This window comes from Periplaneta americana, chromosome 14, assembly GCF_040183065.1.
Source record: "Periplaneta americana isolate PAMFEO1 chromosome 14, P.americana_PAMFEO1_priV1, whole genome shotgun sequence".
NCBI lineage: Eukaryota > Metazoa > Arthropoda > Insecta > Blattodea > Blattidae > Periplaneta > Periplaneta americana.
The window spans coordinates 159,274,342-159,300,273 of NC_091130.1; the positions used below are offsets into that span (position 1 = coordinate 159,274,342).

A 25,932-nucleotide genomic window follows, 5' to 3' on the forward strand; every position below is an offset into this window, starting at 1 on the left:
CCAAGGCAGCATGTAGGCTATTTTGTTTCAGTGTAAACAGTCATTGTTGTTTGTTGTCATGAAATTTGTATTAATCTGATAAATATATGGGTTTAATTGAAAGTTTTGTAATCATTTAATAATTATGGCAAAAGAATTGATTGAGGATATATGGGATGAAGAGATTGAAGAAGTGTGGAGGATCAGTTGTGCTAAGTTAATACTGGAAAAGCCTAAAATAGATATGAAAATGTGTATCAGGTATTTGTTAAATGGTTGAGTAGAAATACCAAAAGTGTGGATCATATTGCTCCGATAACATTTAATAATTCTACGGATTGTAATATCACATTTGATTTTTCTAAATAAAGACTCTGTTTCTACTTGGAGCACTAGTAAGGCAAGCGGATATCGGGTCCAAAACTTAAAGTTAGGTAGGAGAAAATCCACAAACGATTAGGGAAAACACGGGAATTTTACTGGAAGCAAGTAAAGAGATAGGTTTGGAAGTAAATCCCGAAAAGACAAAGTACATGATTATGTCTCGTGACGAGAATATTGTACGAAATGGAAATATAAAAATTGCAAATTTATCTTTTGAAGAGGTGGAGAAGTTCAAATACCTGGGAGCAACAGTAACAAATATAAATGGTACTCGGGAGCAAATTAAACACAGAATAAATATGGGAAATGCCTGTTATTATTCGGTTGAGAAGCTTTTATCATCCAGTCTGCTGTCGAAAAATCTGAAAGCTAGAATTTATAAAACAGTTATATTACCGGTTGTTCTGTATGGTTGTGAAACTTGGACTCTTACTTTGAGAGAGGAACAGAGGTTAAGGGTGTTTGAGAATAAGGTGCTTAGGAAAATATTTGGGGCTAAGAGGGATGAAGTTACAGGAGAATGGAGAAAGTTACACAACACAGAACTGCACGCATTGTATTCTTCACCTGACATAATTAGGAACATTAAATCCAGACATTTGAGATGGGCAGGGCATGTAGCATGTATGGGCGAATCCAGAAATGCATATAGAGTGTTAGTTGGGAGGCCGGAGTGGAAAAAGACCTTTAGGGAGGCCAAGACGTAGATAGAAATATAATATTAAAATGGATTTGAGGGAGGTGGGATATGATGGTAGAGACTGGATTAATCTTGCTCAGGATAGGGACCAATGGCGGGCTTATGTGAGGACAGCAATGAACCTCTGGGTTCCTTAAAAGCCAGTAAGTAAGTAAGTAAGTAAGTAAGTAAGTATGTCTGTTAAAAGGAGGTCAGTGGACTCACTGCTGCTCTTCCTCCTTAGGACAAGGGATGTGACACTTCCGCTGTGTAGGGACTGAAAATCCATTGTCTGAATATAACAGCACTGTGATTTGCTTTGTTTGTGTAGCAACCAGAGGAAGTGTGGTATTGCCAACTTACGAAGCATGTAAACTACAATGGTAAGTAGGGAAAAAGGCAGGGTCGTCCAAAACATCCACAAAATTCAAGGCCTCACAAGCACAACACTTCAAATGACAAATGATAAACAAAGCAGGTTGTGATGACGAATAAAACTTGTGCATCAACCTAATATACCTCGAGCACAATATATAAATATTTACTTCACAGAATAAAATCATTTTATTACAGTTGTTGACAGTTTAAACACTTAATACTATACAAAAACATCAGTTCTACGAATTGTCTACCTTTGGTAACAATCACTATAACTACCATTTGGCAAATTGATATTCTGAAACATTGGAAGGGCAAAAATATTGCAGTGCAATGAGTCAAACGGGCTGTAATCACACATGCAAGACTGTGCCAAGGACATCATGCATTACGAGCAAACAGCACAAACTACTATCATCTTTAAGAAATGGACTTGGCTCTGCAGCCCCATCACAGCATACATACGAGTACAATCTAAGGAAGTGACATCTGTCATTTTTCACAGAATACAAAGTCACAGCAATAAATTCTTTACAAATTTTACATTGATCTGTAGTGCAACATTCTTAAAAATTAAGTTCAAAAAGCCAGTCCATTGGTCTCCAAGCAACTGTGAGCTGCACCGCAGCCACTCTCATCCTCTCTACAAAAATAAAAAAATATACATTACAAGGAAAATAAAAAATGAGCATTAAGGACTAAATGCAATACAATACAATACAATCTGTTATGCTAACACACTTTCACTTGTGTCATTATGTGAATGGAAATTCTGTACTACTACATAAGCAAACTAAAGTGAATGAAATCTAGCACGGTGACTGCTTTGCATCATCCAGGAAATTACGTATTTCATTTGGAAGATGACACGAGTCTTATGAAAACTTGGAAATTACATGGAGTTCACAGAATTTGAAGCAACACATTTAAAAACGTGTCTGCGTCATTTATCACAGCTTTCAACTGCTTCACATTTAAACTGTAACCATGGCGACAGCATCAATAACAAGATCGACTTGTCTGCCATTGTACATAAAGCACACAGGTCTGATGAACTCAGGTAATTAACCACTACTGAATAGTAAGCATTACAACTGATAGCCTACAGCCTGGAAACTTATAAAATGTTTGTGTTTACATTTAATGACTTTAATGAAACACAAAGGCTGTCTATCAACAACAGTCAAATGAATTTATAATTTTCATTTTTCTAAACACATATATTACTTATTAAATTTCCAACTTCTTTACTGTGTTAATATTTAGAATTTACCTTAGCTGGCTAGTTTCGAAGTCTTGTGCTTCATTGTCCAAAGCCTAGTGGAGATCCTGCACTATTTTCTGGTTTCCTGTTGTGGGGTGTGTTCACGATTGTGTCGAAAAGGGTGTATGTTTTGAAATCAGTTGAGTGTTCAGGATGTGCTGGGGATGTGTTTTTGTATGTTTGTAAATTATTGTTGTTGTTTTCTAATGCCATGCGTTTGACAATAAAGTCATTTGACCTCTTGCACTCCAATATTTTTCAAAGATATTATCATGCTCAGCCAATGAAGCACAGATTTTGTGGTATGTTTGTAAATTTCATATTGTTCTAGGGTGTCAAGAGTCTGGTTTCTGGCTGGATGTGTAGTATTTTCATGTTGTTGTCTATGTTGCTGTAGCTGTGATGTGTTCTATGTAGGTTGAATTGTTGTGTGGTTTGGTTATGGCTGTGATATGTTCCTTGTAACATGTTTGAAATAATCTTCCAGTCTGTCCAATGTAGAAGTCGTTGCAATTGTTGTATGATAGTTTGCAAGCTCCTGTTAAGTTATATTTATTTGTGTGTCTTGCCAGTTTCTTGAATCATGATGCAAGTTTGTGTGTTCTTGTTTTTGTATGTTAGTGTGAAGTATTTGTTTTGTTCTTCTGTTTGTGTATTGTATTGTTTTGTAGTGTATTGTATTTATTAACATTCCATGGTATTCATACATTGCTTACAGCTAGAATATGGAACAAGTCAAAAAATTTAATGCTATTATAAAGTCTTAATTTATAGTCACAGTCTAGATCAAATATATACAGATGAGATTTACAATATAGTCTACTAGTACAACACAAAGTTTTAGTATCAATTTCATGAAGCGTTATTGAGTGTCTTGAATTCACCTACAGAATAGAAGGCGTGAGAAATTAGGTACTTTAATTTGGCCCTAAATAATCTTATGTTTTGAGGCTATTAAAAATTTTTACTGCCATATAACGCACTCCTTTTTGATAGCACGATAGACTTGCCGATGGAGTATGAAAGTCATTTTTTTTGACGTGTATTTATGCTATGAACTGTTGAATTAGTTACAAAGTTTTCACGATTACATATGAGGAAGATTATTAATGAAAAGATATACTGACAAGCCATGGGCATTATTTGTAGTTTTTTTTAAATAGTCCTACACGATTCCCTAGATTTGGCACCTACTATTATTCTAATGTAATAGGAATATACTGTTACTATCTGTGGAATTTCCCCAGAATATTATTCCAAAACTCATTACCGAGTGGAAGTATGCAAAGTAAATTGTTTTTAAGGTATTGATATTTACTTTCTTTTGCATAGATCTAATAGCAAAACATGCTGAATTTAGTTTGGGGGTAATTTCTTTAATATGATTTTTCCAATTTAACACATTATCGATTTTTAAGCCAAGAAATTTGGTTGTTGTTGTTTCTAATAGGGATCTATTGTTAATTATTGCGCTAGAAATTTGTTTACTCTTTCTTATGATGTTGTCTGTTATGTTGGCAGGATGTGTAGTATTTTCATGTCGTTGCCTATGTTGCTGTAGCTGTGATTGGAGTTTGTGATGTGCTCTGCTTAGGGATCTCCACTAGGCTTTGAACAATGAAGCACAAGACTTCGAAACTAGTCAGCCAAGATAAATCCTAAATATTAACACAGCAAAGAAGTTGGAAATTTAATCAGTGAATTTATAAGTTGTACTTTACATAACGGCCAATGCATCTGAGACATTATTGCCACACAAAAAGTCCTTTCTTATACTGTTTAATGACACACCATCGACAACAATTTTATTGAATGAATTTATAAGTTGTACCAACAAAAGCTAATGTTCTTCTAACATTATTGCCAGATAAAAAAATAAAAATCTTTCTGAAGGAAGTAAACAATTTCCCTATCCTATTCAAAATAGTGTTTTAGTGGTTGTGATTTGAAACCTGTGCTTTGTCACTGTGACTATAGTTCCAAAATCACGGCTCCGAGAAATTTCCACCACAGACCATACATGATTCATAAGTATGCTGACTGATGTACGTATATGACAGCTCCAGCTGAAAGTCAGAAGATTAACCTGAAGGACAACATATCTGGGATCTGAAATTACTTCGTTGTATCGAAATAGGTTATTTTTCTAAAGAGCATGTTAGTTCATTTACTCTACTTACGCATAAAATTCTGCATATTTTGCTGTAGGCCTAGAAAACATCCTTAAATAAAATAAAAAACTGAACTTGCATTGCGTTTGAAATGAAAAAGTTAAAAAAAGAAAGGCATAGGAAAAGTACAAAAATTCAAGATTTATGAAACACTTTGTAAGACAGAAGGTGTCATTTGTTTGGGAAGCCATGTTGCCAGATTAGAGGAGACATCTGCATCATAGTAGACATACATCATTAACTACATATTTAATGACCACATGGCCATTATGCAATTGCAATATTATTATATTATAAAAATGTCCCTACTTGCTAAGAAATTGTACCATATATTTAAAATATTTTTCGTTAAAAAGATAGATTTTCCTCACCAAGGGAGCAAAATTTTATTTCGATATACTGATTTTCTTTTTCGTAAAAACGAAATTCATTGCATTGAAATATTTTAACATCAAATAAAATGGACAGAAAAGGCAGGGGACAGAAAATTTCATAATACTGGCGTTCTTTATAACGACATTTCACTGTACAAAATACACATATTCACTACTTCTGATACAGAGCATGCGAGAATAAAAAGTCTAAAGACCATAAGAAAAATCAAAGAAACTTATATGAGAAATATCTTTTGCCTCTCAAAATTTAGCCCCAAGACTGATGATAATAATTTCCCGAGAACCTGTACAGTCCAGGCACGAATTACGAGCTATGGCATATCGGTTCATGGGAATCTGCATTTCAAAAGAACTCCACCTGCTGATGGAAGATGTGTTCAATGGTGCACAAAAAGATCGCACAGAAAATAGTAAACACATTCTGTGCGTATTTTCTAATTATTATGAATACACAATACAATAGAAAAACTTGTGCAAAATATGTATAACAACTAGCATTCGTGTAGATGATGCACATCTGTGTGCGTGGATGAATTCCAGTTACCACGATTGTTTTTTGCTGAACAACATATGATGCCGAATCCATTTCAATTCAGTTTGTGAGAAAATATGACGTATTAGCATACAGACTGTATGTATATTCCACATAAAACCATAAAAAAATTACGATACCTTAAGGACATTTGTGACAAATTATATATTCTATTATTTACAGTACAGAAAATTGGGAGCCAATTTCTGGAAAGAACATACAATGACCTTTTGTTTCTAAGACGTACTATTCAGTTAACTTATGTAATCATGTTAAATCATTGCAAAATATGTTCCAAATTAAACTATTACAAAATTATGAACCCTTAAAGATATTTGTGACAAATTGTACTATTTTTGTTACACAAGTTCAGGAGGAAATTCTTGGAAAGAATATCCTGTCCTTATAAAGTGTAACATTCAGTTAATTTCTGCAACAATATTTGAAGAGTCCACTGCAAGAATGATGGATGTCATTTGGAATACATTTGTCAGGAGAAGGAATTGAAAGTTTTAAATGCTTAGCACTCAAAGTTTAACTGTGATTTTCCAATCATTACTGGACAATGACTATCAGTGTTAATGCCATATAACTCTGTATGTACATTCTATGGGTGCTATGCATAGACATTTCGCTAGTCCGCGCTACGAGCGTGCTAAACTAGCCCTGGCTATTGACTGGTTACTTGTACAGGATTCATATCATATCACTAACACTGGTTTATGAATACGAAAAATGTTAGTTCTCTGATCATCCACCGGAAGGAAGCCCGCGCTAAGAATGTCTATGAATATGGCCCTAAATGTCTTAAGCTTTGCATTGACAGTCTTGGTTCATTTTCGACAAGAAAGTGAAATCCATCATTCTTGCAGTGGACTCTTCATTTATAAGCAGCTTTTTAAAGAAAATTATGAATTCTTAAAAATATTTGTGACAAAATTCTATTTATAGTGCAGAAATTCGGGAAACAATTCTTGCAAAGAATATACTGTCCTTTGTTCGTAAGGTGGGATATTAAATTAACTTCTGCAGTGATGTTGGCAAGTAAGGATTGCAACCTAACTACATTTTGCTAATGTCTTGTATGAATTTGACTGAACTTCAAACACTGCAATTATTTTATGTAAAAGCAGACCCGCATTTGCTAGTGTATTGTACGCTCTTTGACACGCAAAATTGGTCGCTGTTCAGAAACTAAGGTCCACCTCGGAATAGCTCGGAAATCATCGTGTGTGCTGTGTTTACACGAGAGATTCGAAGCACGGTCTTTGTAACGAGAGGAAAGGGCTCTATTGCTAAGTCATAAAGGCTTTGTAGGGAATATGTTTTTTCGTGACAAACACATACGTCACTGCTACGACTTGATGCTTAATATTTCCTCATGTGAACCTGAACGACACTTAGACAAATTCCAGCTACAGGAGATCGATCATTTTCCGTGTCAAAGGGCGTACATGAATATCTGAGTACAAGTCAACATTTTCATTTTATAATAAATTACTCTTTAAATACAAGATATATTGAAAATTAAAAACCAGTATATAATATTAGAAGAAAGAAGATATTTACTTCAATAAGGAAAAAAACTCAAACGAAGTTCTGTTAAATAGATAGTTGATAGCCGTCCCAACCAGGGTTTAATAATCGGCCTCCCAATCAATTCTAAATGGATATTTATATTTAATTCAATTTTTTCTTTAATAGAAACCCTAGTTAGGTAGGCTATCATGGAGAAATTTATTGGAAACTAGCCGTACCCGTGCGCTCCGCAGCACCAGTTAGAAATAAATATAAAGTAATTACATAATTAAAACAGAACATTTGATCCAGGGAACATTCGTGTTTGATAGAAGGATATATCGTTTAATATGTTACTTAATTTAAATTGTATTAAAAAAATTAAAATGCGATCATTTTGATCCAGAGAGCACTCATTTGGTCATAAAAATTATTTTAGGAAATACAGGAAACGAATGCCTATGAAGTTTTCTGTGCATAAGAAGCTATTTTAATCTTACCTGTCCTCGATTCACTCAGAAGTTACTGTAATAACATTATACATTATGTCCATCTAGAGAAACTACACTTTCCAATGGTGAATTAATAATTAATTATACAAATCGGTTAATTTAGCTTCTGATATTACTTCATACAAACACAGAAACATTCTCTGTAGGCTACCATATGCTTCATATCTTTCGATAGTTGTTGTCCAAGGCCCCTTATAGACGAAGTCATTTGTTTTTTATTTCATTACACCGCTTTAGATGGCGTTGTTATTGTAATTTTGAAACTCATTTATCTCATTATATATCAGTCCTATAAAAATTTTGCATGGAATAAAACTTATCGGAAATTATTTTTAAAGAAACTTTTGTTATGTAATATTTTTCATGAAAATTAATAATAAGGGAGATATTTCGACTTATTTAATTCAGGCCCCCTTATAACCCCACTTTTAAATAAAATATTTTGAATGCCATATAGCCTAAATTCTAAGTTACAACGAACTTAATTTATATTCCAATTTTCATGTAGATCGGTTCAGCCATTATCGCGTGAAAAGGTAACAAACATCCAGACAGACAGAGGACATACACACAAAAATTAAAAAAAAGCTATTTTCGGTTTCAGGGCAGTTAATTATGTATGTTAGGACCAATTATTTTTGGAAAATCGAAAATTACCAGAAAAATTTCGGCTACAGATTTATTATTAGTATAGATGTAACAAACAATTTACGCTACAAGACAAATTACATTTTACAAAGAATATAAGTGATGATTAATTATGCTAATCAATGACTGCAGTGCAGTGGAGGATATCATGTCCAGGGTGCCGTCAGGAACTTTTAATTTTCGAAAGACTTCTAAGGACTCCCGTGGGATTGTGCCTCTAGCCCCAGTCATAATTCCTAAAACGTCCAATGTCTTGATGTTATATTTGGTCCCCAAATTGCTGCAGCATGGCAGATAAATTGCCCGTTTTTCTTTGCAGACTTCTCTAGGCTGTTCCTCGCTGTTCTCAAAACGGACTGTGGGATCGAGAATAAGTTCACAATTCTTTTTCGGTCTATAACAATGATATCTGCTCTTCGAGTTGAACCGTCAGCAGAAAGGCACCCAATTTCCTCGTACACCTCATACTTATCAGCCCGGCGAAGTTCATTGGCAATCATGGAGCGAATTTTATTATGACGGTCAATTCTCAGTAATTCTCCCTTCCGTCAAAAACCCAGCACATGGGCTAAGGTTTCTTGCTCATCGCATCTTCTGCAATGTTGCAGCCATTCTGATCGCTTCAGTCCATTGGCTGCAGGAGAGACCCTTCTTGTTGGAAATCCATGCATTCCCTTTCTTCCAGTGGGAATAAAATGTAACACCCTTCCCTTTTCCAGGAAGTTCACTCCATTTCTTAAAGAAGTCCTCACGAAGCGTTCTTCTCAAACATTTTCGACGAAAATCATTAACTTGGTCCGGCTGAAGGGGTAAGCGACTAATACTCAGCCCCAACTTTTTACTCTGAAAAACCTTCGAAGCAATCTTCAGAACTCTAGAAACTTCTGAGCAGAAGTTATTAGCCTACAGTACACACATGATCAGGTATAAAAATATAACAATAATTTTCACTGCACTTTGATTGAGAATAATATTTACTGGTTGATAAATTCGTATACAAGCTTTCAATAGCATACTGCATATGTAAAATGTGCTGGAGCTATAGTCGCGACGCTGTTATTCCCGACGTGACTCCTCCTCTTTGCTTACGTCTTAGGAAGTGAAGGCTCTATAAAGTCTAGGCAGATAGTATCATTCGTCATTTTTGTTCTTTCGTTGCCGAACTACCAGATGAGGGATCTATTTGCCACACCGTTAAACATTATCATGTCGTAGCTCCTATGATAATAAATCAAACGCACTGTAATTCAGCAAATAAATGAGCGGCAAATAACGTCCTCATGTGCTTTCTGCGAACCCAACGAAAGAGCCAAATGGCGGGCGATTATATTAAGTATTTATCAAGCCTTAGGAAATGCATCAGTGAATCATAAGACACACACGTTTAAATGTAGCCGACTGGCAACATGATTGGCTGCCGGAAATTAGAGCGACGGGACTATAGCAATACTGCTGACATCACCAGTTCGATCATATCAACATTCCGGACTTCTCAAGAAATCTTTCCCTGCCTTTCAAATGTTGGCAGTTTCCTTCAATGTGCAATATTTTGACAATGGTAAGCCAATACTGTCAATTTGTTTCTAATGTCTTAAAACCTGAAAATAAAAGAGAAGAGATTAGACTTCACAGTTCACGATCTCTATCTCTACATTATTTTCTATTGCGAAACAGCATTCTACTTCACGAGCTAGTTAATTTTGCAGTCTTACATTTTGTTATTTGAGACGGATTAAATATCCTTCAGAATACTTCAGATTTGTTCATAAATAATTTTTCAGTCTTAGTGTTGATGGAATTGTGTTAGTAAGATAGCATTTGGCTGGAGTTTGTGTAAAAACCTAAAATTTCAGGTAGAACCCAACTAGGTAATCATCCCAAACAGGAATCAAACCCATGCTGGATCAGCAGACAAACAGAACTATGTTGCTTGATAGATTAACATACTATAGTTATTTCCTATGGCAATCCCAGGAGCGCTATATGGCAATGAGACATGGACAATGTCATCTAGAGATAAAAGTAGATTACAGGCAACAGAGATGAGGTTTCTGAGGTCGGTACTGGGCGTAACAAGAAGAGACAGACTTAGAAATGAAAATATAAGAAACCAATTACAAATTTATAATATAAATGAACAGATAGTAAATTATAGACAAAAATGGCTGGAACAAGTAGAGAGAATGGGTGAAGATAGATATCCCAAACAAATTATGCATTATATACCTAAAGGGAGGAGAAACATCGGTAGACCTAAGAAATGATGGCTTAGTCCATGAGTACAAATAATTTGGAGCTGCAACAAGCCTTAAAAGGCTTAAAGCTTGGAGAAGAAGAAGAAAAAGAAGAAGAAGTTATTTCCTATGTCCATTATTCACTCATAATTATTACATCCGAAATGAGATCACTTCTTTCATGGAAATGAAACAGATTTCTATTCCTTTACGAACAATACGGTACACGAGAAAACGTTCAATTCAATAAATACGTAATATACATTTTCAAGTAATTTAACAGGGATTATTTTAATTATTTTACATTTATATCAACAGCGTAATAAATTCCAAAAATGTTGAAGTCGATTCTAAAGTTTATATCTTACATCTATACCTAATATTTGATAAGTCACCAATAATACAATAATTACACCTTACATTATGGCGAAGGACAACATTCTTCACAAGAATTGCTGAATTACTTTGACACACTCTATATGTAACACAATCACAATAGAAAACGAGAGCTGAACAAAATACTGGAATTACTGATACAAATGCGTCCAGTAATTCACAATCTTAAAAATTCATACTGTATTAAAATAATGTGTTTTTTGGAACTCTGGACTTTGTTCAAACAAAATGTGCAAAAGCTCTTGAGACTCAAACAAGCATATCATAAAGAATGTACTGAATTATATAACTTAGAATTTGTATTACTATGCTTATTTATCCTCTGCTCTTCCTTCCATATACTCCACTAATACAACAACAACTTACATTAAACATCTATCTAGTTACAAATTTACAAACATTACAATCTTTATAACCTTAATTTCAACTTGCTGAATTTAGTGTTTAACCCTTTTTTCCTTGGCATTAATGTGCAATAATTTAAATAATATACTAATGTAGAATAAAACGAGTCCAATCTACAGACACAAATTTGTAACAGCAACAAAATTAAAATTATATGCAAAAATAAAGTAACAATCTAAACATGCTATTCCATGATCACAGTAACACCAGACCAGTTTAAATACTTTACAATTTTGATACAAGTTTTGTTCTAAAATGTATTTTCAATCAATTTTCTACAGAAAAGCTACAGATGGCACTAAAATGCACGCACGCACACATACAAAATTTCTATGCATCAAATGTAAGGGCTAACAAAGTAAAAACTTACAAGAGGACACATAATAAAGTCTTTTACACAAATTGAGAAATCCCTAAAATACTCATGTTCAGTAGCACCCTTAATTATCAATATAAAATATATTTAAATTCATGGCTCTTCGATATCATATATGTACACACAGGATCTCTGATGACAACTAAGTGAAGGACAGGAGCAGAAGCAAGTCATATCTCAATAAATCAATTTATATAGGCCTAAAGAAACATTTTAACTATCCAATTCACTTCAGATACTCTTTTTTTTTTTTTTTGTATGTTCCGATTAGCAGGTTCTACTGCATTTACATGATGTGACAAATCCCGTAATTGTCCATAACAATATTCTGAAAAGTAGTGATATTGCCAGCTGGCTTGTAAACTTTATTCCTGATCATAAAATCAATAGCATGATACTCTGTAATGTCAAAAATAGCGAGAATGCTACTAGTAATTCAAATCAAGGGAGGACTGCACATTCTATGAATAAGTTATGCCTAGTGAATTATTGCGAGTATGTCCTTGAAGCCTCAGAGTCTGCATACACTATTAGGACGAAGGACTGAAAATGTTCTTAAGTAGCTATACATACATTCATGTTATTTGGGAAAGGACAACATATAACTAATGAATGGGAAAATAACTTTAGTTGTAAATACCCGAACTACTGAGAACTGAGGACAGAGGTGAAAAATAATTTTGTGCGAGATCGTGCATATTTGCTTGGTTTCCACACAAAACCAATCTGCAGAAAGTCTAAAATTCCACATTCAGTATTCCCAACCTAACACACATAATTTCCCTCTTCTTACCGCTTAAGTGACATATTGATTTTACTGCTTTAGGCTTTTAACGTATTATTTTTAGAGATGTTCAACATAGTAATAATTATAAATTGGAAACTTACCACTGCAATTTCACCTAAATTGCACTGTTAATTATTGTTTTTAAATATTTGCAAAAATTAAGTAAACTCTACAACTCCACTAAAGTTACTGCATTATGTTACATAAATAATATTGTTAAAATGAAAAATAAATCATTACATAACCTTACCGTTTGTTTTAAGTTCGCATTTATAGGCTGGGGGAAAAAAAAGACAGAAGTATATCACGGCCTGCTGGAGTGTAGTAAACACAGAAAACATTTTATAGCAACAATGTTGAATATAGATATTTTTGTTTTGCAAATTTGCCATCACTGAACAGAAACCAAGATGGAGATTTCATTGCAACTAATTAGAAATTCCTCTTTCAGGTATGTAATAAACGATCTTCGCACAAAATAATGTACGATACACGAGCGGTATGTTTTCTTTCAATTCTCGGAAATTAAAAAAGCTCAACTACGTTTCGCTTTTTCAAACTTTTCCTCGAACATGAAAACTTCAACATACCGCTCTTGTAATGCATATTAGTATAAGGAATCTCTGACATGGAAAGTTGGAGATACTGCTTCATGAAACTCTGGTCCACTTAATTGTAATTGTGCAACAAGAGCAAGATCATATTTAATTAAAAAAAAAAAAAAAACTTTGGGAATTTTTACTCTACAGGTAGAGATTTGAGACAAGGCTAACTCTGTTGTCTATCACTATGCTGGATCCTTACAGTTCTAGTGGGGTAGACACTAAGTTTCTGACTAGGCTCAAGAATTATCGAATGTTTTGCCAACTGTAAAAAATGGATGGCTTATAAAAGTCCAACATGGGCTCAGGAACTCTCTTCCTTGCGCGGCTTCTCACTCACTCACGCACTCATCCACTCACTCTCACACTTACTACTAATTGTACTTCGAATGCTAAACAGTGAGCGTTTCTTTGGATGCAGGTTTTTCTGGACGTTTGAACGTGATCCAGGAGTAAAGCAGACTTCCTGCAACACTGATATTTATACCAGCAAAGTTCACCCACGAGAATATATAATCACCACCGATCATCATGCCCAGATAGGTGATGCAGATATTCTTGAGACAGCCGATGACTGTTGTCGTCAGTGCAGAATTATGCATTGTGCAGAGGATTATGGTGTACATCAGCACGCAACCCATCACGCACGATGCCGTGAACTGTGCCAGGAAGAAGACGTCAGTCCAACCAGGGAAAGCTGAGGCTCGATCCAGGTCCCCCGTGATCCAGGCCAAGGCAATCGCGGGAACCAGCATGAACAATGCGTTGTAGAACATGACTCCATGTTTACCAAGCTCTGCAGAGTCCAGTTTTGACTTCATACACACACCGTTTGCAGCTGTGAATGCGTCGTTCAGAAGCACTAGTGTGTAGCCCATGGGGCTGAAGGCCAGATCATTGCTTGCTGCAACCACGGCACCTAGCAGGCAAGATAAGCCAGTGTTAATCCACAGCAATGCCCACCAACACGTAGGCAATCACCAGGTTTTGTGTGTTGACCTATTATCCACAAAGTGGTTCTATCGTACTTACATTGTCACGTAACAAAACAATGTGATATGAGTAGGCCCCAGATTTTTTGAAAATGCATATTTCGAGGGCTATTGCATATTCTAAATGTAAAAGCATATTTCGGGATATATATTTAAAATTAAGGACAATTTCAATACTCTCTAACAAAATCGATTTCCCTGTATTTTGAACATCCCTTGCCAGTTGCTACTTTTACTCTGAATAATGGCACTTTCCTTTTGCCACTTACAACAAAAGCAGGTCACTCGGCTATTTCGAAAGAAGGAAAAGAGTGATTTTCCTCAGACAGTACTGAGAAGGTTGGTCTTGAGAGAATTATCTTCAGTTAATGTGTTACTTTTTTCTTTAACAATCCACATAAAAAATTGTTCCTTTACTGAAAATCCCTGAAGAAAAGTGCAGCAGTAGATGTGGGTGTCAGATAACAGTGGTGTAGTCGAATACTGTCAAGTTTGCTAATATGAAAGCAAATTTCAACTTGAACAACATTCAAGAGCGACTGCACATATTGCGGCAAAGGAGGGGCAGAAGAACAGCACACAAGAACTACTTCAAGTGCTTGTTAATACATTTCCAGCTGTTCTAGGTAAAGGTACGGTCACACGTCGCTACTCTTGCAGCGCTGCAGTACAAAAAACTGCGCAACTCTCGCACTGCGACATGTGAACAACGGTGCAAACCGAAAAGTAGCGGCTGCCGAACCTGCTGCCCGCTACTTTTCCATGCTGCGCGCAGGTTAAAAGTAGCGATGTGTGAACAGGGTTCTCAGGGTTGCGGCCGCAGCATTTTTGATATCGGTTTTGTTGAAACTTTTGCTACCACCCAAATGTGCCAATGATACTTTTATTGTCTGGATATATTTTAGTGTTAGATGTGATGAAAATAAATTATTTGTTATTAAATACACAACACAGTCTGAGCATAATTGCTGATGATATAATTCATTTTTTAAATTTTCTGTAGCGTAGTTCCAAACAGGAGGGTTGCCAACATTGATTACGTGAATATACTGTTATCATTTAAGTATATAGGCGTTTTTAAAAGCTTTATAGTAAAAATAATGTCAATTTCTGAATATTAGATATGACAGAAAAGCAAATAATAGATAAGTAAGTTTCATTTTGGAGATGCCGATAAGCTCACTGTATTATAATGTCAATTTTTGTTTACCACCTGTGCTTATCTTAATATTTGGATTTATATTAACGTTTTCGACACTCGGTGTGTGTCATCTTCAGATATGGGGCCTATGTCATTGTGTGTTGTGAAGCCCTAGCTTCTTAATTATGTTGTGGGTTGTTCACTTGTGTATGGCCTTTCATGATTTCTTAGTTTACTATAAGCAGTATGTGGTTGGTTATTGTGATTCTGTTAAGTTCTATCTTTTGAAAAACCCGTATAGGACAATAAAATTATGTTAAAAACATTATAACACATAATTATAAACAAATAAAAAACAAATAAATATATACACTATAAAAACACTGTAAAACACTGTATGCACTATATTACTTTTTCACATATATGGTTGGCTGTGTTGGCCTGTTGTATCGTTAAAATTGGGTTACTTTACTGTTCTTGGTAAGAACTGTCTTTTTGACGCACTTTCACTGATATTCCATTTTGTATGTTGGAGTTTTTGATGTTGTTCAAGTTGACTGCTGTGGATCGTGGATGCTGTTGTTGAATACTTAGACGTATATAATACAAGCTATTTTCTGTTGGGTCCGCTGTCTAATATGGCCATGCGTGTCTGCAAGAATTTACATTATATTAATATATAGAATTAATACGACTTTGTTTTTTATTAAGTTGGAATCTGTCGCGTAAAACGTTGTATGGAAAATACTTACTATTTTAGATGATGTTGGAGTGTTCCTATGTGGTGCATGGCTGGGACTAGAATGGCGGGCTCAATTACAATATTTTCTTAATGTACGTCATCTGGAGTGGGAAGTGGAGGGGGTATTGGTGGGACCTGTATGGTTGTTGTGTGTGTTTGTTTCGGCGGGAATAATTTAAACAAGTTAAAAAGTGGGTTATTTGTATTGGCTATTTGTTCATTGAGAAGGGGTTTTCCTGAGTTAAATTCTTTTGTAATGTGAAATTGTTCCGCAGTGTCTATTGTGGAGTTATTTATGATTTTTAATATTAAGAAGCTAGGGCTTCACAACACACAATGACATAGGCCCCATATCTGAAGATGACACACACCGAGTGTCGAAAACGTTCATATAAATCCAAATATTAAGATAAGCACAGGTGGTAAACAAAAATTGACATTATAATAGATAAGGAAGCTTTCGCATGAGTTTCTTAATAATGCGAACATAACCACAAAATGTATATTGAGAAGTCAACACGGAGATGGAAACCTGCAGCATGACTGCGGCTGCAAAAGTAGCGCCTTGTGCATGAACAGACTCGCAACCTCCAGTTGCAACTTTTGCTGCACTCGGGTTGAGCACACGAAAAGTAGAGTTCAGCGCGCTACTTTTGGCTTACGTGTGAACACGACACGCAACTTCTGCAGCTGCAGTACAAAAGTTGCGCTGCAAAAGTAGCGATGTGTGACCGTACCTTAAGGCTTTAGTATGCAGCAACATTCCATGGAATAAATTAAACAATCCAGTTCTTCGACCATTTCTGGAGAAATAATGTGTAAATAAAAAGACCAGGATGAACGAGAAAACTGAAGCCTTCTTTATACCCGTTTGTTGTATTTGTTAAATTATTAAATTTATAAACGAATGTTTCAAGTTTTTAGTATTTTTGCAAATTTCTTGAGTTAATAACGAATTGAATGAAGTGCATATTGCTTTATTTGAAATGTTCTTAGTGTATAAAGACCCAGGCCCCAATCATTACTTTTAAAACATGTTGACACACAATTCCACGGGAGTCACACACCCATGCACATCATCATTGAAGAGGAATTACTTCTACTTACCAGCAATCATTGTGTAGACTGAAACCTGCACTGCAATAGATGGCCTGATACCAAGGAAGTACAATTCTCCTATCATTGTCATCAGGATGGAAAATCTCCTCAACACTGTCAGCATGGGCAGACTCAGCTCCTGCACGATAATGGACCTCAATAAATTCCAGTTAAGGCATAAGCATCCTACCACACTGCTTTGTTGAGCTGTACAAAGCATTGAGGGAAGAATCTGTACAAGGATTATGGGTCTGAATTGAAACGTCATAAGGGACCACACACCTCAGAACTTATGACAGTCCACACCTGTGGAGTAACGGTCAGCGCGTCTGGCCGCGAAACCAGGTGGCCCGGGTTCGATTCCCGGTAGGGGCAAGTTATCTGGTTGAGGTTTTTTCCTGGGTTTTCCCTCAACCCAATATGAGCAAATGCTGGGTAACTTTCGGTGCTGGACCACGGACTCATTTCACCGGCATTATCACCTTCATATCATTCAGACGCTAAATAACCTAAGATGTTGATAAAGCGTCGTAAAATAACCTACTAAAATAAAAAAATAAAAAACTTATGACAAGTTACACGGAGAATCACATAATTATGTTACACAATATTATAGAGTGTAGTGGAAACAAACCCTTGTATGGTGGGTCCCTATCACCACGGCATGGTGCGTCCTCAGGTTGCGGATAGAGGAGACGGCCTCCAGATATGGAGGGTAGCTGCGAATATATTGAATAAGCAGTCGTGGACAGCCGATAAGGGGTGGTCCTCCAGCTTGGGGGTTGGGCGAAGGGCTAACAACCCATCACCGTAAAAAACAGCTTGTTACGAATTCCTACAGTAAGCCTCGGAATAGGACTGATTCTCTGGCACGACCACAGCAAAGGAATAAGGTTTTGAGATTTGGCACTTGGAACGTAACTAGTCTTTATAGAACAGGAGGGGTAACATTAGTAGCAAAAGAACTAGCTAGATATAGAATAGACTTTGTGGGAGTACAAGAGGTTAGGTTAGATGGGAATGGCATATCACAAATAGGAGATTACTTGTTGTATTATGGGGAAGGAAACAATAATCACCAATTAGGAACAGGATTCTTTGTACATAAAAGAATAAAATCAGCAGTAAAAAAGGTCGAATTTATCAGTGACAGGTTATCATATTTAGTACTTAAGGGTAGATGGTGCGACATCATAGTTATAAATGCTCACGCCCCTACAGAAGAGAAAGACGACTATATAAAGGATAGCTTCTATGAGGAATTGGAACATACTTTTGATCAGTTCCCTAGATATCACATGAAAATTTTATTGGGGGATTTCAACGCTAAAGTAGGACGGGAGGATATTTTTAGACCAACTATTGGAAAAGAGAGCCTACACGCAATTAGTAGTGACAATGGAGTTAGATTAGTCAACTTTGCCACATCGAAAAATTTAATTGTCAAAAGTACAACATTCCCCCATAAGGATATACATAAATATACTTGGACTTCTCCAGATGGATTGACACACAACCAAATAGATCACATCTTGATAGATAAACGGAGACGTACTAGTATAGTAGATATTCGAACTTTCAGGGGTGCAGACTGTAATTCTGACCATTATCTGGTGATTGGAGAATTAAGAGAAAGATTATCAGTAGCCAAGCGAGTAGAGCAACAAGTTAATATTACTAAATTCAATATTTTGAAATTAAAGGGCGAGGAAGCTAAGCAAAATTATCAGGTCGAGATTTCGAATAGGTTTGCCACTTTAGAAAGTTCCGACGAAGTTGAGAAAGAATTAGATGTTAATAGCGTGTGGGAAAATATCAGAGATAGTATCAAAATTGCAGCTGAGCAGAGCATAGGTTATTATGAAACTAAGAAAAAGAAACCGTGGTTTGATGAAGATTGTTGCATGGTAGTAGAAAGAAGGAAACAGGCAAAATTGATATTCTTACAGGATCCAGTTGAGGAGAAGAGAGATAATTATTTCAATGAAAGACGGGAAGCAAGTCGTACACTTAGGAATAAAAAGAGAGGTTACTTGAAGGAAAAACTGAATGAGGTAGAAACAAATAGTAAGAATAAAAACATTCGAGATTTATATAAGGGTATAAAGGAATTTAAGAACGGATATCAGCCAAGGGTAAACGTGATCAAGGATGAGAATGGTGACTTGCTTGCAGACTCTCCATCAATCCTAAACAGATGGAAAAACTATTTTGCGCAACTACTAAATGTACATAGGCCAAATAGAAATGATCGGGACGAAATTGAAATACAAACTGCTGAGCCATTTATACCCGAACCCACGCTTTCAGAAGTCGAAATTGCGATAGAAAATCTGAAAAAGTACAAGTCTCCAGGTATCGATCAAATTCCAGCAGAATTAATACAAGAGGGTGGAAGTGCATTATATAGCGAAATTTATAAACTTGTACTTGCTATTTGGGAAAAGGAAATTGTACCAGAACAATGGAAGGAGTCCATAATTGTACCTATTTTTAAAAAGGGGGACAAAACCAACTGTGGTAACTTTCGAGGAATATCACTTTTGTTGACGTCGTACAAAATTTTGTCCAATATTCTTTTGAGGAGATTAACTCCGTACGTAGATGAAATTATTGGGGATCATCAGTGCGGTTTTCGGCGTAATAGATCGACTATTGATCAGATTTTTTGTATTCGGCAGATAATGGAGAAAAAATGGGAGTATAAGGGTACAGTACATCAGTTATTCATAGATTTCAAAAAGGCATATGACTCGGTTAAGAGGGAAGTATTATATGATATTCTTATTGAATTTGGTATTCCCAAGAAACTAGTTCGATTAATTAAAATGTGTCTCAGTGAAACATACAGTAGAGTCCGTATAGGTCAGTTTCTATCTGATCCTTTTCCAATTCACTGCGGGCTAAAGCAGGGAGATGCACTATCACCTTTACTTTTTAACTTCGCTCTGGAATATGCCATTAGGAAAGTTCAGGATAACAGGCAGGGTTTGGAATTGAACGGGTTACATCAGCTTCTTGTCTATGCAGATGACGTGAATATGTTAGGAGAAAATACACAAACGATTAGGGAAAACACGGAAATTTTACTTGAAGCAAGTAAAGCGATCGGTTTGGAAGTAAATCCCGAAAAGACAAAGTATATGATTATGTCTCGTGACGGGAATATTGTACGAAATGGAAATATAAATATTGGAGATTTATCCTTCGAAGAGGTGGAAAAATTCAAATATCTTGGAGCAACAGTAACAAATATAAATGTGACTCGGGAGGAAATTAAACGCAGAATAAATATGGGAAATGCGTGTTATTATTCGGTCGAGAAGCTCTTATCATCCAGTCTGCTGTCCAAAAATCTGAAAGTTAGAATTTATAAAACAGTTATATTACCGGTTCTTCTATATGGCTGTGAAACTTGGACTCTCACTCTGAGAGAGGAACATAGGTTAAGGGTGTTTGAGAATAAGGTGCTTAGGAAAATATTTGGGGCTAAGCGGGATGAAGTTACAGGAGAATGGAGAAAGTTACACAACACAGAACTGCACGCATTGTATTCTTCACCTGACATAATTAGGAACTTGAAATCCAGACGTTTGAGATGGGCAGGGCATGTAGCACGTATGGGCGGTTCTAGAAATGCATATAGAGTGTTAGTTGGGAGACCGGAGGGAAAAAGACCTTTAGGGAGGCCGAGACGTAGATGGGAGGATAATATTAAAATGGATTTGAGGGAGGTGGGGTATGATGATAGAGACTGGCTTAATCTTGCACAGGATAGGGACCGATGGCGGGCTTATGTGAGGGCGGCAATGAACCTTCGGGTTCCTTAAAAGCCATTTGTTGTATTTGTAAGTGGAAACAAACGGATTACTATTTTGAAAAGAGTCCTTTAGTCACAAAATTTAAGTACTTACTTAAAAAAAAAACTATACAGGGAAACATTACGTCATAGTCACCGGATTCCAAGCACATCTCAAATGCCACATAAAACTGATCACCACTTTCCACAGTATTTTCGGTAAAATTAAGTGGAATATTACTTCGTATGTTATGCATCAAAAGCTGGATATTGTGAGATTCATTTACATACAATTTGGCGAATCCTAGGACCTCACCTCATCTCACTACATCTCGCCAAAATATTGTAAAAAATTGCACAAAATTGTAAAAATTGTAGAAAAATTACTAAATTGTAAAACTGTAAAAATTTGTTGTTGTTGTCTAGTGTCTTGCATTTGGCAATGAAGCCATTAGCAGTTGTGCTTTCCAATACTTTTGAACTGCAGTTTCTTCTGATCTTAATGCTTCACAGGTCTTCATTCATTTCTGCTGGATCGTTACACAGGACACATATGGGTGAAGCTGAGATACCTATTCTGTAGAGATGACTTGCTAGACAGTCATGATTTGTCAATAGTCTGAAGGCTGCAACTGCTGTTTTCCTTGGTCTCTGGGGGATTATATCTGGGTTGGAAAGTAGTGTAATCCATTTTTTGTCTTTAGCATTTCATTCTATTTCTTGTAGGTATGAATGAGAAAATTTTGTAGTGATCAAACATTTTATTGAGGAATATGAGAAATTAAATTTAGACTTTTGTTTTATTGTTGTGCCTTTCTTGGCAAGTGTGTCTGCGGTTTCATTCCCCATGACTCCACAGTGTGCTGGAATCCATTGGAGATGGACAAATTTGTAAAAATCGTAATTGTAATATTGTAAAATTTTGACTTGTTCCACATCTTAAAGCTCATTGCTCATGTAAGATCTATGGAATAAAATAAATGAATGAATGAATGAATTATCGACTTTCATGTATTTTATTCACCATTTTATGGCAACATCTGTACCTATTACATAAATAAAGAAATTCTATGTTTGGTCATGAGCCCTATTTATTTCTACAATAAATTTGACCAACACAGATCTTAGTTTCAGCCCCCTTCTCGAAAAGTCTTGCCAACAATTTTTAACACCTGTAATAACACATTGCCCATACCACTCAAAATGCATACGTCACCTTTGTTCCACCGAGGCCAAACACCAAATTTCCGATATAGATAAAGGGTAGAGGCCAGATCTTGCGGAAGACTGACGAATCCAGATGAGGAAACGAGAGCAGTCCCAGTCGCTTGCTCACGTATAATATCACAATTGTAGCTGCCATCTGCCCTAGGCCCAGCACTTGGTATGACGGGAAGTGGTAGGTGGTGAGCACGGTCTTGTTGACCACCGTGATGAGGAAGCTGGCCGCTCCGTACAGGGCAGCCGACCCGACTCGCACGAACATGGAGGTCCCAGAGTCCACACCACTTGTGGAGCCCATATTATTTCTGCCAACATGTGTAGTAGGTTCTAAATGTTCTGCTGGCCCTGCAGACACACGTATCAGTTGTGAAAAACTGAGGCACTTTGATATCTGTAACTCTGCTTCTTGAAGTGATGCAAAGATTGTTCAAGACAAAAAGATGCAAAAGAAAGCAACAACACAAGACAATATCCTCCAGAAAAAGAAAAAATAACAGATGTTAAATTGAATAATTTCAAGGAAAAATTGTTCCGGGGCCGGGTATCGATCCCGGGACCCTTCGCTTAGCACGCGAACACTCTACACGACATCCTCACAATTTTTCCTTTATATCCACACGACTCACATGAGCTGACAAGACGCCAAAACTCAACTATGAGTGCACACAAATACTGTGTGACTTAAATTGTGGCTTTCTGTTAACGTACCTCCAGTAACGAATGTATTATGCAAATCTGGCTTTCAGGTAGTAGCTCCCTGTAAAGCAGGTTTGAATAATTTCAAGGGAAAATTGTTCCGGCCCCGGAACAATTTTTCCTTGAAATTATACAAACCTGCTTTACAGGGAGCTATTACCTGAAAGGCAGATTTGCAGATGTTAAATTGCTTTAAGTAATACAATGATTGATCAGGTTACTATTGTAAACAGCTGGGATGGGAAGTGTAATGCTTGGTGACGTTAATAAGCCCTTTCTGTAAATATTGGGTAATGTTATTGATAAAATGACTATGCGTCAGGAAAATGACTTTCACACTCCATTGGCAAGTCTACATGCCATCAAACAGAAGTGCGTTAAGCTTATATGGCAGTAAAAATGTTTAATAGTCTCCCTACGGATATAAAAAATCAAACACAAAACACAAGACTGTTTAGGGCCAAATTAAAAAAGTACGGTACTTAATTTCTCACGTCTTCTATTCTGTAGTTGAATTTATGACACTGAACAACGTATCATGAATATTTCTGTCTTGTATTAAGTACTGATACTAAACCTTTGTGATGTAATTGTATATTGTACAACTCTTCTGTATATATTTCAACTAGACTGTGACTATAATTAAGACTTTATAATACTATTAAGATTTTTTTGACTTGTTCCATATTCTGGTTGAGAAGTTTTTATCATCCAGTCTGCTGTCCAAAAATCTGAAAGTTAGAATTTATAAAACAGTTATATTACCGGTTCTTCTGTATGGTTGTGAAACTTGGACTCTCACTCTGAGAGAGGAACATAGGTTCAGGGTGTTTGAGAATAAGGTGCTTAGGAAAATATTTGGGGCTAAGCGGGATGAAGTTACAGGAGAATGGAGAAAGTTACACAACACAGAACTGCACGCATTGTATTCTTCACCTGACATAATTAGGAACATTAAATGCAGACGTTTGAGATGGGCAGGGCATGTAGCACGTATGGGCGAATCCAGAAATGCATATAGAGTGTTAGTTGGGAGACCAGAGGTAAAAAGACCTTTAGGGAGGCCGAGACGTAGATGGGAGGATAATATTAAAATGGATTTGAGGGAGGTGGGGTATGATGATAGAGACTGGATTAATCTTGCACAGGATAGGGACCACTGGCGGGCTTATGTGAGGGCGGCAATGAACCTTCGGGTTCCTTAAAAGCCATTTGTAAGTAAGTAAGTTCCATATTCTAGCTGTGAAGCAATGTACGAATACCATGGAATGTAAATAAATACAATACAATACAATACAATAATACTGCCAACTTCGTTAAATGACTCCAATTCCTGTAGTTTGACGTTTGTAGTTAGGGGGATAGACGACACAAATAGCAATATCTGCAAGCTAAGGGAGTGAACCCTACAAGTAGGTCCAGCAAGGCATCCAGATGCTCTAAAGGAAACTCTCTTACTGGACTGCTCCAACAATCTGAAGGCACCCACTGATAAAGAAGAAGGAAAGAAGTGCCAAAAGATTTTGGCAGAAATGAGAAGCTATAATAAAGGTATCCCCATCACACGCCATGAAGGCACTTGGGGGGGATGGAGGTAGAGCCCCATGTTTTCCATGACCTCGGCACTAGAATGAGGTGGTGTGGTCGGCACCACGCTCTGACCACTTTTTACCCCCAGGAAAGACTCGGTCCTCAATTTTATAGGAGGCTGAGTGAACCTCGGGACCGTTCTGGAAGTTTGGCAACGAGAAAAATTCCATCACCACTTGGGATCGAACTTGGGTGTCATCACATACAGCTTCAGCTTGTTTAAGCCACGAGCTCAAACTTTTTTCCTCCAATACATTTTGCATTACAGGATGTTACAACGCAATAAAAAGAAATAATACTACGGGAATATGAACATGTAGTTATACATTGGGAAAACTTACAAATTAAACCAAACCCTTTAACTCTATTAAATATAGAGTATAATCTAAATTTAACAGAAGAAATACTGAAATCAAAAGTAAACACTGAAATACTGAAACAATTGTCTTTAGAGACAATTAATATTAGGTACCCTCCACAAAACTGGCTTCATTTATACACCGACGGATCCTTGATCTCCAGAGAACAAGGTGCCGGTGCAGGTGTTACGTGCTGTCTCGTCTCACTTTATAGATCTCTTGGGTATGGAACAACAAGTTTTGATGGAGAAATCATTGCAATAAGTGAAAGTCTCAGGAATCTTCTATGCCACATCAATAAATTTAAGAATGCAGTTATATTGTCAGACTCCAAAGCAGCTATTCTATCAATAGTCTCTAAACACACACCTTCATCTCAAACAGCAGAAATAACTAAAATGCTCTCTCAACTAATAATACTCAATAAAAGAATTGTATTCCAATGGATACCATCCCATTGTGGAATCCTGGGAAACGAGAATGCGGATGCTTTAGCAAAGAAGGGCAGCACTGCTACTTACAGACCTGTTACTAAATCTATGTATTACTCTGTGAAAAGATTTATTAAATCTACATACTTAGACTTCAACAAACAAAATTTGATTACACAACCTCAGGGGAAAAATGGAACTCTCTGCATCATAATCCATAGTTGATTCCCGATTTACCACGAAAATCGTCTGTAGCTGCATTTAGATTGGCAACAGGCCATGATTGTTTGGCCAAACACCTGCATAGAATTGGAATATATCAGTCCCCTAACTGCCCATTGTGCAACTCAAACCAAGAAATGGATTCTGAACACCTCAAAATCTGTGCTTCAGTGGCTGACCATGATAATATCTTCGAAAAATATTGGAGTGCAAGAGGTCAAATGACTTTATTGTCAAACGCCTGGCATTAGAAAACAACAACAACATTGGGAAATAGAAACAGGTTCGGAATTCAGGTAGGCTACTTTAGACTCTGCTGTCAATTCAAAGCTATTCTGTTTTATTTTTAAATCTACTGTACTTATGTTGAAGTAACTA

General features: G+C 36.4%; 1 protein-coding gene across 7 annotated transcripts in view; it reads right to left on the reverse strand.

The window, feature by feature from the left end:
- Positions 1-1,521: 1,521 nt before the first annotated feature.
- The window catches only part of frc (fringe connection), a 267,265-nt gene continuing 242,854 nt past the window's right edge, over positions 1,522-25,932 (reverse strand). For 5 of the 7 annotated variants that reach the window (XM_069846482.1, XM_069846483.1, XM_069846486.1 and 2 more), the window contains 3 exons: positions 22,249-22,601; positions 17,243-17,372; positions 1,557-14,179 (listed from right to left, as the gene is read on the reverse strand). In XM_069846482.1, the coding sequence (XP_069702583.1) occupies positions 13,653-14,179; positions 17,243-17,372; positions 22,249-22,601 (1,010 nt within the window). In that variant the 3' untranslated portion in view covers positions 1,557-13,652. Of the gene's footprint in view, positions 14,180-17,242; positions 17,373-22,248; positions 22,602-25,932 lie in introns of all 7 variants that reach the window. The other 2 variants (XM_069846480.1, XM_069846485.1) reach the window with 2 other exon arrangements.